Raw genomic sequence first — 12024 nt, forward strand, 5'->3', positions numbered from 1 at the left:
CAATGTAGTTTGCAATATAACTTGCAAAAATGAAAAAATCCAACCCAGTTTCAGCATAACGAGGATTTCAGTTAACACAGCCATGTCAGTCAAGGATCACACCACTACATCAACACACCTGTACAAACACCTGTAGGGCAGACAACTGAGGCAGATGAGGAATCAAAAGCTAAGACAAGAAAGACTGCTTTAGTTTTTTCCTAAGGCTGTAGTAAGAATGCAGTTCTACCGGGGTGCTTTCACTTATTTACACTCACATAAGTATCTGTAGGTGGTTTTAAGTCAGTTTTCAGAAGCTTTTACATCAGTGAGATCATCTTAGCATTTCCCCATACAGGCTTCTATGGGGAGAACTGGTTTTCTTTCCTGTAGACACAAACTCACACACCAACTCATGAAAATGGAGTACAATAGCCACTCCTGGAATCAGCCTCACCATACAGCAGACCTGGACCCCAAAGCTTGCCCACAGTAAGCCTCCTTCCCAGCCCACAGTGAAACCATCTGATGACTTCACTTACATCAGGAACTAATGAGGTGGAGACCTCGTTTGCTTTAATAGCAAGCACTTGACACTCATAGCCCACAGGTATTGCTTCTGTCATCATTTTCTTACAAAGATTAGAAGACTCTTTTCCAACCAAGAGATCTGCCTTCCTCTTCAAGCTCAACCTAGGCATAACATAATACCAAGTAAGTTCACTGCACTAAAAATCAAATTTGATTTAAACCCACAATTTTCTTACCCTGCCCCTCACTGTTTTTTCCCCATCTTCACTGACTTTTTTTCAGGCAAACCACTTCAGTGAAATGTCTTCCTACTTGTCAGCTAGCAAAGCATCAAGACAGGGACATCAACCACAACATAAAACTACTTGCTACTGTAATGTGTTGTTTTCATTACACACTTAACCAGTCATGAGAAAAGGATGGTGTGAATAACTTCCTGTTTATAACTACCTGACAGACTTGTCCACTCCCCTCCCAAATACTGACCAAATTTGCTTCCGTGGCCATTTTGATTTCCTCATGTTTCAATTATAACTTCACTGAAACACCGTAATTCTAGCCTGGACTACAACTTAAGAGTGCTTCTTACCTGAAAGCAGACAGATGCTTTTCCACCAGAGTACAAGCACTTAAAACAGAAAGGATGCTCTGTCATTGTTGCCAAGCATCTATAAAGCATGTTATTTGAAATCCAGTCTTACATTTGTGTCAACTGCAAAGTCCTGATAACAAGATGAAACTGCTTAAAAATTAAGCCTAACTCTCAGTTCTGGACTTTTTCCCCACAACTTTGAGAGGTGGAGGGGTAGAACACCTTGAAACTTTCAGAGTTCCTCAGTAAGCAGGGCCCACTATACCCAAGAAACAGCAGGTTTAAAAAAAACCCACCAGAACAGCACTGTTCTGCTCAGGTTGAAAGAAATTCTCCGTATCTACAGCAAAGGGAATGTGAACTGGAAAGCTGTCAAGTCAGGGGGCTTCAGTTCTTGTTTAGAGATTGTCATCTTTTTTCCCACTTCTGAGAAGTCTGCTTCACACATGGTTTGCAGAGTAACTGTCAGTTCATCCTTTATACCACAGGCTGTTGCAATTTCTCTTTGGCTTGATGCCAGCTCTCCACCCTTCAAGATAACTCCAAGCATCTGCCAGCAAATCCACCTAACAATGTTCACAGAAACTTGATCCTTAAAGTATTTGCTCTGCAGCCCAGAGTTTTATGCATTATATCCATCCAAAGCTCAGCATTTAATTATATTAACACCATTCTGTGAAACCAGGAGTTGCAGAGACCACAGAATTATGCCCACAAACTCGGTGAACTGTAATACTGCCTGTTCACATTCAAAATACTGTGGGAGCCTTGGAGTCTAAAGCAGACTTTTTTGATACTTTAAATAGCCTAGTTTCACTTTGTCAGAATGGAGTTTATAGCAAGTCGCCTACATGGCTTCAATTCATCACAATTCCCATTTATCATCATGTTTCTCTTCTGCAGTCTTTCGCTCATGCTTGATGCTCAAATGAAGCATAAGAAATCAATACATGTAAAGAACATGTACAGGACGTGCTTGTTCCCTGCTTTTTACACAACTGTACATCTGGTTTGTTCTCAGTTGCTCAGCCTCATATATAAAAAAAGTATTAGAAAGTTGTAAAGTGTATATGGATAATTAAGCAAAGAGGGAACAGAAATAATGCTCTCTTTTTTAATACATAAGATTAAAGACTTCCATATATCTCAACCTGATCTTCATTGGCTTTTTCAGCATACAGAAGGTTTACCCTAGCCAGTGGAAGCTCGCTCAATCAGCAGCACAACCAAAGTGGCACCATCACACACAAGATCCATTCTGCCTTATTCACAACGTACTGTTGTACTGCAAGGAAAATTCTCTCTTCAAAAAAAAAAAAAAAAGTAAAAGCATAGTATGGGCATTAGCCAAAAAGCCTTAAAGACTTGATGATGCAGGGAACAAAGTCACCGCCCAAACCTTCACAAGGAGGGTAGAAAAAAAGAACCCAAACGCAAATGTGTCTGTTCTCAGGCTGGTTCTTTCTAAACCAAGTAAAATAATTCAGTGATAAAGAAAACCCGTGATCTGGAAGACAGAAGGCGGCTAAACAGACTCTGAATGTATTATAAGGTTATTTATTCGAAGTCTCACAGAAAGTGATGCTGAAATGGCACAGAAGTTTCACTATTTTGTCTACCTGCTCCACGGTGTCTAAACAGAACTTCTCTCAGCTATCCCATACATAAGTCAACATCAAAGAGTCAACGTGTTACTTGAGATACAGCTGATACTTGAAGAGCTTGCAATCAGCTGCTTACTAGGGTATTAACACAAACAGTGAAATCTCCACCTATGTTTGACTGTTGTCATGAGGACATTAACTCCCCGATTCCCCTGCAGAACTTTACATACCCTGAAATACTAATTTCACTGCTTATCCTCAGCTTTTGCTGCACACAGGTCAGGCCAAAGAATATCTGGCTAAAGCAGTAACACAAGTTTCAAGCATTACAATTAGGATGCAGGAGCAGGCAGCATATTTCTTGATAATACTCTGAAGTACAGGTACTCTTCATTCTGTCCCACAACCGCCTTCCCCTGACAAGACCTTGAGTTGCTGTTTATATAAGTTATTTAAACTGAACCAAGACACTACTGCTTCATCAAAGACCTAGCCTCTACTTCATAGAACAGGAATCACATACTCAAGAATTATCATGAAAGCCATAGCATACTTAAAAGTTAATCAGTCTGCAGTTGAATTAGTTGTTGAGAAAGATGAAAACTTGATTTCAAACAGTAACTGTGACATAAAGTGATTTTTCTGATGCACTTCTCTTTAGCACTGATATCAAGAAACAGAATAACTCAAATACAAATTGTTTCACAGTAAGTCACTGAAAAGACTAATAGAAGATTATTTTATTCTGGTTTATCTCACTTAACAGGAGAGAAATACTCAAAATTCTTTCAAGTTTGTTTTTCTGTTAGTATGATCTCTGTTCCAGAATAATTTAATAAAATAATTTAATAAAATAAATTTTAATAGAGCTAAAACAGGATGCTTCTTGCTGATTTCATATTCACTACCCCTCAAACATCAAAAATCCTTTTTCAAGATGAAAATTAAAGTCTCACTGGCAATGGAGTACTTGTAGGGATATTGCATTACAAAGTGTAGGAACTACTAATGAAGTTGCCAACTGAATTTTAGCACACTAAAAACCCCTTTAAAACATTACCTAATGGAACCGAACGCATAATAAACTTGCAAAGACTCTTTTATCACTTCAACCTTAAGAAATTGGAAAATACCAGGTTTTGTTCCACAGACCACCATGAAGATTAAGTTCTCTATTTTCATAGATGTATCTCAAAGACGGGTTCTCTTTTTATATATTCTGTTTTTACTTTGTCAACAAGAGATACAAAATAACTTACGAACTGTTGTAACTATTTCTGCTACCCAATGCAACAGCTAAGTGCTTTTACAAAAAAGGCTCAGGGGAAATATTTGAGGAAGAATGATTACATTAAAAGAACGAATAATTTTTAAGCACATAAGCAATGTTTCCTGTATCCTATTTAACAATCAAAACATCATCTGCCTTTCATTCATGCTCTAAAAGGTCGCAATTTCTTATTAAACATTCATTCAGCACTGCAAACAAGCCTCTCTTCTATCACCTACCAAAGCCTTTACAACAGTACAAGGTACAAATTTCAGCTTTCAAAAAGTTCAGCTTGGCCATTTCAGAACCTGGCAGCAATCATCATAAGACATTACTCTCCTATCAGTTTACCCTCTCATTGAAGTACCACCACCAGGTAGAATTAAGAAGTAAGTTTCTGTAATTCATTGACCATCTTTGGCATCAGCAGTCTCTCAATGAATCCTGTGACAGTCCAGCAACAAGGTTCTATTCCTTCTACAGCATAAGCAGAGAAAAAGAAATGTCCAGTCTTTACTCATTCATTATCTTAAAGTGCCACCATTAGCAGGTGAACAAGCATAAAGTCTATGAGATTAGACAGTTTCTCCAGCACTGGCAAAACTGAAAACCCAGCAGCATCTAGCATTTGAAAAACACATTTTGCCAGGTTGTTTGTGAAAATATGGCAGCTTTCAGGAACCAGTATTAATATAGTTCTGAAAACTACAGCCTGCTGTGCTCACATGCACTGCCCACCCTCTCCCAAGGTCAAACGTGCAGGCTACATCTATCACTGATGCAGTAAGGAACATCGCAGTCCCTCAGCTGTATCAGAACCCTGACATTCCCTAACAGAGGGGAAGGACACTGAAGCAGAAGTCAGCAAAAACCGTGCATACTGTTCACATGAACAGCAAGGGATCTGACAGAGACTACAATTTAAGCCACCCTCACCTGACTCTGTAAAAAACAAACATGCTGGAAAGCATTTGCTGTTAGCTAGGCACCCTGGTGAGAGCAGACACCCGGGCTGTGATGCAGACAAGTACAGAATACTCAGACTGGCAAGTGACTTATAGCCATGCAAAAGAATTCCTTCTGTTACAGAAAAGTGTGAAATAATTACATTTGCTAATACTTACTCGTTAGGTCTGCAATCAATTACTATTAACTTAAACAGAAGCATGTGCCAGTCTATGCACTTAACTGGAGGACCCAAAAGAACCATAATACCTGATGAAGACAGCATCACATGAAGGCAAGCAGGAATTACATGTACAGGCACAACGTGTTTCTTCTAAAGTTTCTTAGCTGCAGCAAGCTACCAAAATGCCCAAGTAGAAAAACACAGGAGACCAGGTTCTAGGAGCACTCAGTCCATGCCATGACACATTTAGTCTGTTTGTGTATGTGTAGGTAGTATCAGAGCTACAGATCACCACCTCCCCACCCTCCCCCTTCCCTGGTCACTCGCAGCTTCCTGAGCACACCACATCTTCAGCCAGCCTGGTCCTACCCCTGGTGTGGCTCCTCTGCAAAACAGCCAAACACATCTGAACCAACTGCGTGGATAATGCCTCTTAAATTACGTTGTCAGTGCTTTCTATCACGGCCAAACACATGCCTGCTTCACCACAGAGCTGGAAAAAGCTGGAGGGTGCGAGAACAACTGAACTCATGCTGCCATACGACACTGGTAATGCTAATCCATGGGCTCTGATCACACCAACTAAAAACAAAGCAGACCATATGCTCTTACAGAAAGGGCTATGTCTCTGCATCGCCAGATAGCACACAGTTCACCAAGGGCTTGAAACCTAAATTCAGAGAGTAGCACTTGGCTTTCTAGTCAGGAATTTGGCATGAAAGGAGTCGTTGAAAAGACACACACATTCTGTACTTGTAAGCATGGAAGGGAATGCTTACAAGCCAGTTATGCAAGCATATATCAGAAGGTGTAAAACACAGGTTCGTATCTGAAAACATAAATTCAACTTCAGCAACGAAATAAGTGATATGCTGAAGACAGAAACACAGTCAGAAAAACTCCAATCTGAAGACAGCAGGAGAGGCCGAGCCTTCTATTATATATATATATTTACATATATTTTACATTTATACTGAATATTCCCTAAGGATTGTTTTAGCCAACCTACACTACCCTCTAACAAAAGCAAGCCTTCCTTCAATGCATGAAATACACCGAAAATAGCATGAAATAAATCCAAAATACTGAGACAAACACAGAACATGACATAGTGGCTACAGATAAGTTCTCAAGAAAACAAGACTTGAGGCAAAATGGGAGCATGCTTCAAGTCATTTAACCTGGTCTCTTTCCCCTGACAGTTTAGAAAGCCTGTGTCAGATCCTGGGAAGCAGCAGGCTGCTGCCGAAGTATGAAATGCTTGGTTTAGAACCAAGAACTGAACAGCAGACAGGTGTCAAACGTAGCTTCCTGCCCTTCCTCTCCTTTTGATGTTTTCTGGAAACTGCTGTGGTCACACCTGGCAGGAATGTCACACTATCAGCAGCAATAGCCAGTTCATTCAGCATTCACCATGCAGTCACATCACACTGAGCGCTCACAACTCCGGCTGGATCTTTTGCAAAGAAGCCGTAAGTAAAGGCTGAAGGCAGAATAGGACTTGACATTTAGTACTGTTAGACACAACTTATCAACAAAAAACTGCCAGGTTTTGCCCAAGATCATATGCCAAAAGTGCTTAAGCATTGACGTTGTAATTTACTTGCCCTTAAGACCACAAAAGAGTGAAGACCAACATCCTGCTGTTTTACATATGGAAGTTCTTCTAAGTTTAACTAAACTACCTAAAGAATTGATTTTTTTTCTCTGATGCTGTCACTAGAATGTCAACAAAAGCCTACTCAGAAAAAAAATATCAATAAATCAATAAAACTACTTAAATACAAAACAATTACAAGAAGCAACTACAGAACATAATTACAGCAATGAAAACATACTCTGAATAGAGCTTTAGGGTATCTATCCTATATTGCATCGACCACCTGTACAAAGTTGATCAATCATGTAAATGAATATAAAATGGACAAATTCAGTTTAGTCTTTTGAAACAAGCTTTCAATATCTCTTCTCCTTGAAGAAATAAATTCCTCTGACTACAAGCACAAGAAGATTCACATTTCTGCTAACTCCTAAGCAATCTGTACACACCAAACACACGCCCTGTTTTAAAACAGACTAGCAATTTGTGTGCCAAGATACCTACTCAAAAATTTACCGAAACTGAAAAATGCCCAGGCACACCCGGGTACATATTTAACTCCTGTACTCCGGCAAAGCCTTTATGTTGAGCCTTATGAGTACGACATTTGCTTTTAAAGCCAACACGTTTTCCTGCATTCCACAGTTTTCCAAACAACCCAAAACAGCGCAGACGAAGTTTCACCTTTGGCATAATATTATACAGTGTCCTTTCTAAAAGAAATATTTACACCTGTATGAAATGCAATCCAGCATTGCTATGAGGTCCTAGGTAGAGTATAAACTCCTTTCAGAGCTGTGTGAGAGGGTGGAATCACTCCAAGACCACAAAGCAAGCTGCCACACAACCCGCTGGCTCTCTGCGGGTATCCCTGAGGCGAGCTAGCAGCAGCAACGCCTTCAGAACCTACACAGCCGGGCCTGGCCGAACACCGGAGGTGGCACGGCGTCAGCGCGGCGCACCCGTGACCCCTCGCTAGAGCGGGGAGAGGGAGGCAACAAGCCCTTCCGAGAGGCCGGCTGCCCGCGCAGCAGGAAGGGGCCGGCACCGGCCGGGCACCGCCGCCCGCTCGCCACACAAGGCCTCCCCTGGCGGGGCGCGGAAAGGAAGGGGGTGCTGCCGCAAATGGACGCCCCTCCAGGCCCCGGGCGGGGAGACAGGCTGTCGGGAGCCCCGGGACCCAAGAAGCCCAACCCAGCCCCGCAGCGGTGGGGTCCGCCCCGCACGGCCCAACCCCGGACGCGGCCTGCTGCTGCCAGCCGCTCTTACCCTCCGCGATGACCCGCTTGATGCGCAGCTTCATGTCTCCCATCTCCACCGTCTGCCCCACGAAATCATTCTGGTCGCGGCTGGCGGCGCCCAGGGCGCCGGGGCCCGCCAGGAAGTCCAGGGCAGACTGAAAGAGCGACATGCTACCGCTCGGAGATGCCCGGCCGGGAGGGGGGAGGGGGGGGGGAGGGGGACAAGAAGGGGGGAAGCAGATTGGGGCGACGGCGGCTGCGGGGTTCGAGGAGAGCTGCGGAGGGAAGGAGGCGACCCCGCCAAGCTGCCGACCGCAGCGGCAGCAGACCACCTTCCCGAGCGCCGCTCCCTCAGCTCTGGGCTACTTCCGGGAGTGCTGCGTCACTTATGACCTCACGGTGCCACCTCCTCCTTGCCCGCCCAGCCGCCACGGCCAGCCGGGGCGGGGCGGGGCGGTGGAGCCTCTCAGCTCGGGGCGCCTGAGCGCCCGGCAGGCGGCGGTCGCGGCAGCAGGGACTGTGTCCGGCGGGAAGGGCGGTGGCGTTCGGGGGCGGTGGCGTGGGCCGGGGCGGGGACGTCGCTCACTAGGCGGTAGTTTTCCCACCTCCCTCCCGTCGTCAGCAGCTTGACGGTCACCGGGGGGTAGCGGCGCTGCGGTGAGAGCCTCAGGGCTGTACCGGTGGCGCCTAGGCGTGCTGCCCACTTCTCCCCGAGGGCGTTGCTCTGACCCTCCCTCGGGGCCTTCCGCATCCGTGGCTTTCCCTGCGGCTCCGACGTGCCAGCCCCCTGCCCTTCATTCACCCCCACCTGCCTGTGCCTGCACACATCGAAGAACGTGGCGGCGTTGCCCTTCCCACGCATCACAACGCAGGGGCTCCCTGGGCGCTGGTAATGGCGATAACCCCCGCAGGGCTGACTCAAGATGTCTGTGCGAGCGGGTCGCTTACCTTTTAAGGCCTATATGCTGCGTAAGGCTGTGTGACCTGGGACAGCAGACGTCTGCCTCAGAAGGCAAGGCTGCCTCGCAACCTTTTGTTTCAGAGAGAGTACTGGTAGCCCGGACTTGCCTTCAAAAACCCACATCTCTGCGCTATTGCAGCCTGCGCGCTGCCAGCAGCCATCACTGGGAGGTGACCCCAGACACCCCCATCCTGTAAGACTTTGGGTGGACATGCTTACTTTCTCCTGCACAGAGGAGTAGCCAAACATTTTAAGGTTGCGCTTCTCAATCAACTTCCCTAAGATGAGAATTTGCTGTTCTTGGTGCTGCTGTGTGAATTACAGAGGCACGATGGCATCTTCGCTTTGCTCACTGTTTTATGGTGCCTACCAGTCAAGAAGTGTGGCCTTCAATGCTGGTAGGTTTGTACAGAGATCCCTTTATATGTATATGTGTCTTATTTAAAAAAAAAAAAAAAAAATCAAAGATTGTACAGATAATACCCTTCTATTTGTAACAGTGGTAAACTTCTATATTTCCATTCTCCCTATAAGAAAACCTATTGCTACCACAAATTGTACCACCATCACCACTTTGAGAACAGCAAATTCTGTTCACAGCAGGAGCATCCTCCTTTGGTTTCTGACTTTCCCAATTAGTTTTTTCCAGGCAAAGGCTGGAACTGCTTTGGATGACCACTGCTAGTCAGGCTTGTTTGTTACACTATACTGTTCTCATTGTCCCCTGGCCTATCATTCACCTAAATGTCCCTCTTCAAAGACTCATTCATACAAGGCCACTGGAAAAGGAACAGGATCTTTTATAAGGAATCACAGAAGTAATCCTTCTGTGTTTGAAGACGTGGATTTTATATTAGCAACTTTATTGTTCCAAAAAGGAGAACTTTGTTGCAGGCAGAATATCACAGAATTGTCAAATGGTTTGGGTTGGAAGGGACCTTTGAGTCAACTATAACTCATAATTTAGCTTAAATGAAGACTGAGTTTTTTGACATGAGGTGAGTGACCTGGGTTAAAACAACCCGTGTCTGGGTTTGGGTTTGGGGGGATTTTATTTTTGCTAACTGGCTTTATCACGCCCAGGTCCCTGTCCCTGACAGTTTCAATGCTAAACCTCACATTTCCATCAGTGCATAAGAGACTTCAAGGCTGGAAGAAACAGCAGAGGATGACAAGGCAGTGTACATTTTTAAATAAAATTCCATCTTTGAAAACTGATTGTTGTTTAAACTCAACCTACAGATTTGTACAATTCCTCTGACCGTTTGAAATTGCTCAGATAGGACAGTCCTAGCTTACTTGGGTGGGAGTTTGACCCAAGAAAGACTACAGGTCCTGTCACTATCTATTACAAATGAAGAAAGTGTAGGAAAAAATGTAGGTTGAGAAGCAGGAACAGTAAGTTTGAAAAACTCAGGATGGATTTGGCACTCCAGCTACTGCAGGTATGCTAGGAGAGCCTTGATATAAATACAGTTTTCCTGCCCAAAAAAGTTTAAAAGAATTCCTGGGTAATATTTTAATATCCTGCATATTTAAATATCCAAGACTATACTGGAGAGGTCAAGCAGACCACCAAGTACAATGCAGTTTGAAATGCATGCAGCTGTCTACAAGCCTCTCTGTTAGTGGGTCTGACCTCTTTATTTAATGCCAAGACAAAAGTGTCATAAAGTGTTCCAGTTTTTAACAGTACTTGGCAAGAAAAGCTATATATTCTTTTTATTTATGCAGCCCTACAGATTTGTAAAGTTTCTAAAGGCAGTAAGGCTTATCCAATTATATGCTGGCATCATCTCTGTAGAGAAGCAGAGGAAAACAACATTGTACCATCCGTTACTAATTTGCATCCCAGCTCTGACAGCCACATGGGACTGCTGCAGGATGGTTGAGCTCCTGCTGAAAAAGCTCTGATACAGCCTTCCTCTTTTAACTCTCATCCAGTCCTCTTCCTTCCACAGCCTCACACAGAATGAGCCAAGAACCATTCTGGCCAAAAATCTTGGGTGGGGAAGGTGTTAAAGAACGTATTTCTTTTTGTATCATAAGGTTGAGGGAAGGCAGAGCTATAAACTTGGGAATTATTAAAAGAAATGTTCATTCTGTCTATTAGGATGTAGTAAAGATACGCACTTTAATTTCCATTCCAGTCATTGCTTTTAACTTCTCAGGAATTAAATTAATTAAATAGTAGTGAATTAGCATGCTACTTCATATTTCTCTTTATGGAATTTATTCTAGATATAGCCAGGAAAATGGCATATATAATAATGTCTGTGTGGCTCTAGATAGGGCTTGTTAAGTTCAGGACAGCTGAAAATCTATTGCAGAAGTACATCTTGGAAGATTAAATACATCCCCACAGTTTGTATTTTTCATACAGGTGCTCTTGTGAATGTACCCTGAAAGCATGAGTCACAAAGCTAATCCTGACACAAAGCCAACAGAGCAGGTTTGACCTTTCCTAATTTAACCTGGTGCATGCAGAGATCATTCATCTCTTCTGAGACCGGAAAAAGGCAAAAGGTACTTTCAGAGCTGAGTTGGCACTTAATGTTTCATTCATTTTCTTCCCTAATTGGCTAGTCTAGGTTTGAGTGAAACTATGCCCTTTTGAAAGATTTGGTTTTAATTCTGCCTCAGACAATCCTGCAAGAATTGTCAGCTTTTGGAAGTGCCCACCCAAATTCACTATTTGAAAAAAACTGTTTTCTAGACCCGCCACTAATACCTCTACATGTTGCAGTGTATGGTACACCCAAGTAATTTTCTGCAATACAGATTTTTCAGTCATGCACCTGCTTTTGTATTAGCTGATTGTTGGTACAGCCTACCACTTTGGGCAATATTGCAAAACACAATGCACAAACTATCCTGTTCTGATATGCAATTCTGATTTTTTTTTTCTTACAAACGTTATGAGCCACTGTATTTTGGAAGATTTTTTATAACATACTGTAACCACATATTTCAAAGAAGATTGTGTTAATTTGATATTTAAATAACAAGTTTAATAAAGAAATACTAGCAGCATTTGGAAATAAAAATATTTTGATTGATTCCCATATGTAGGGTAGATGATAATTTAGGTGAAATCTCAGCAGTAACTGCCATCTT

General features: G+C 43.2%; 1 protein-coding gene across 1 annotated transcript in view; it reads right to left on the reverse strand.

Annotated features, from left to right (window-relative positions):
- Window positions 1-8116, reverse strand: part of GAK (cyclin G associated kinase) — a gene marked incomplete at both ends in the record, with an annotated part of 61629 nt that extends 53513 nt beyond the window's left edge. Inside the window, one exon of the mRNA XM_084278241.1 lies at window positions 7975-8116. Coding sequence (XP_084134367.1) covers window positions 7975-8116 — 142 coding nt within the window. The remainder of the gene's footprint in view (window positions 1-7974) is intronic.
- Between the last annotated feature and the right edge of the window lie 3908 nt (window positions 8117-12024).

Source organism: Gallinula chloropus, assembly GCF_964237585.1.
Source record: "Gallinula chloropus genome assembly, chromosome: Z".
NCBI classification, from domain to species: domain Eukaryota; kingdom Metazoa; phylum Chordata; class Aves; order Gruiformes; family Rallidae; genus Gallinula; species Gallinula chloropus.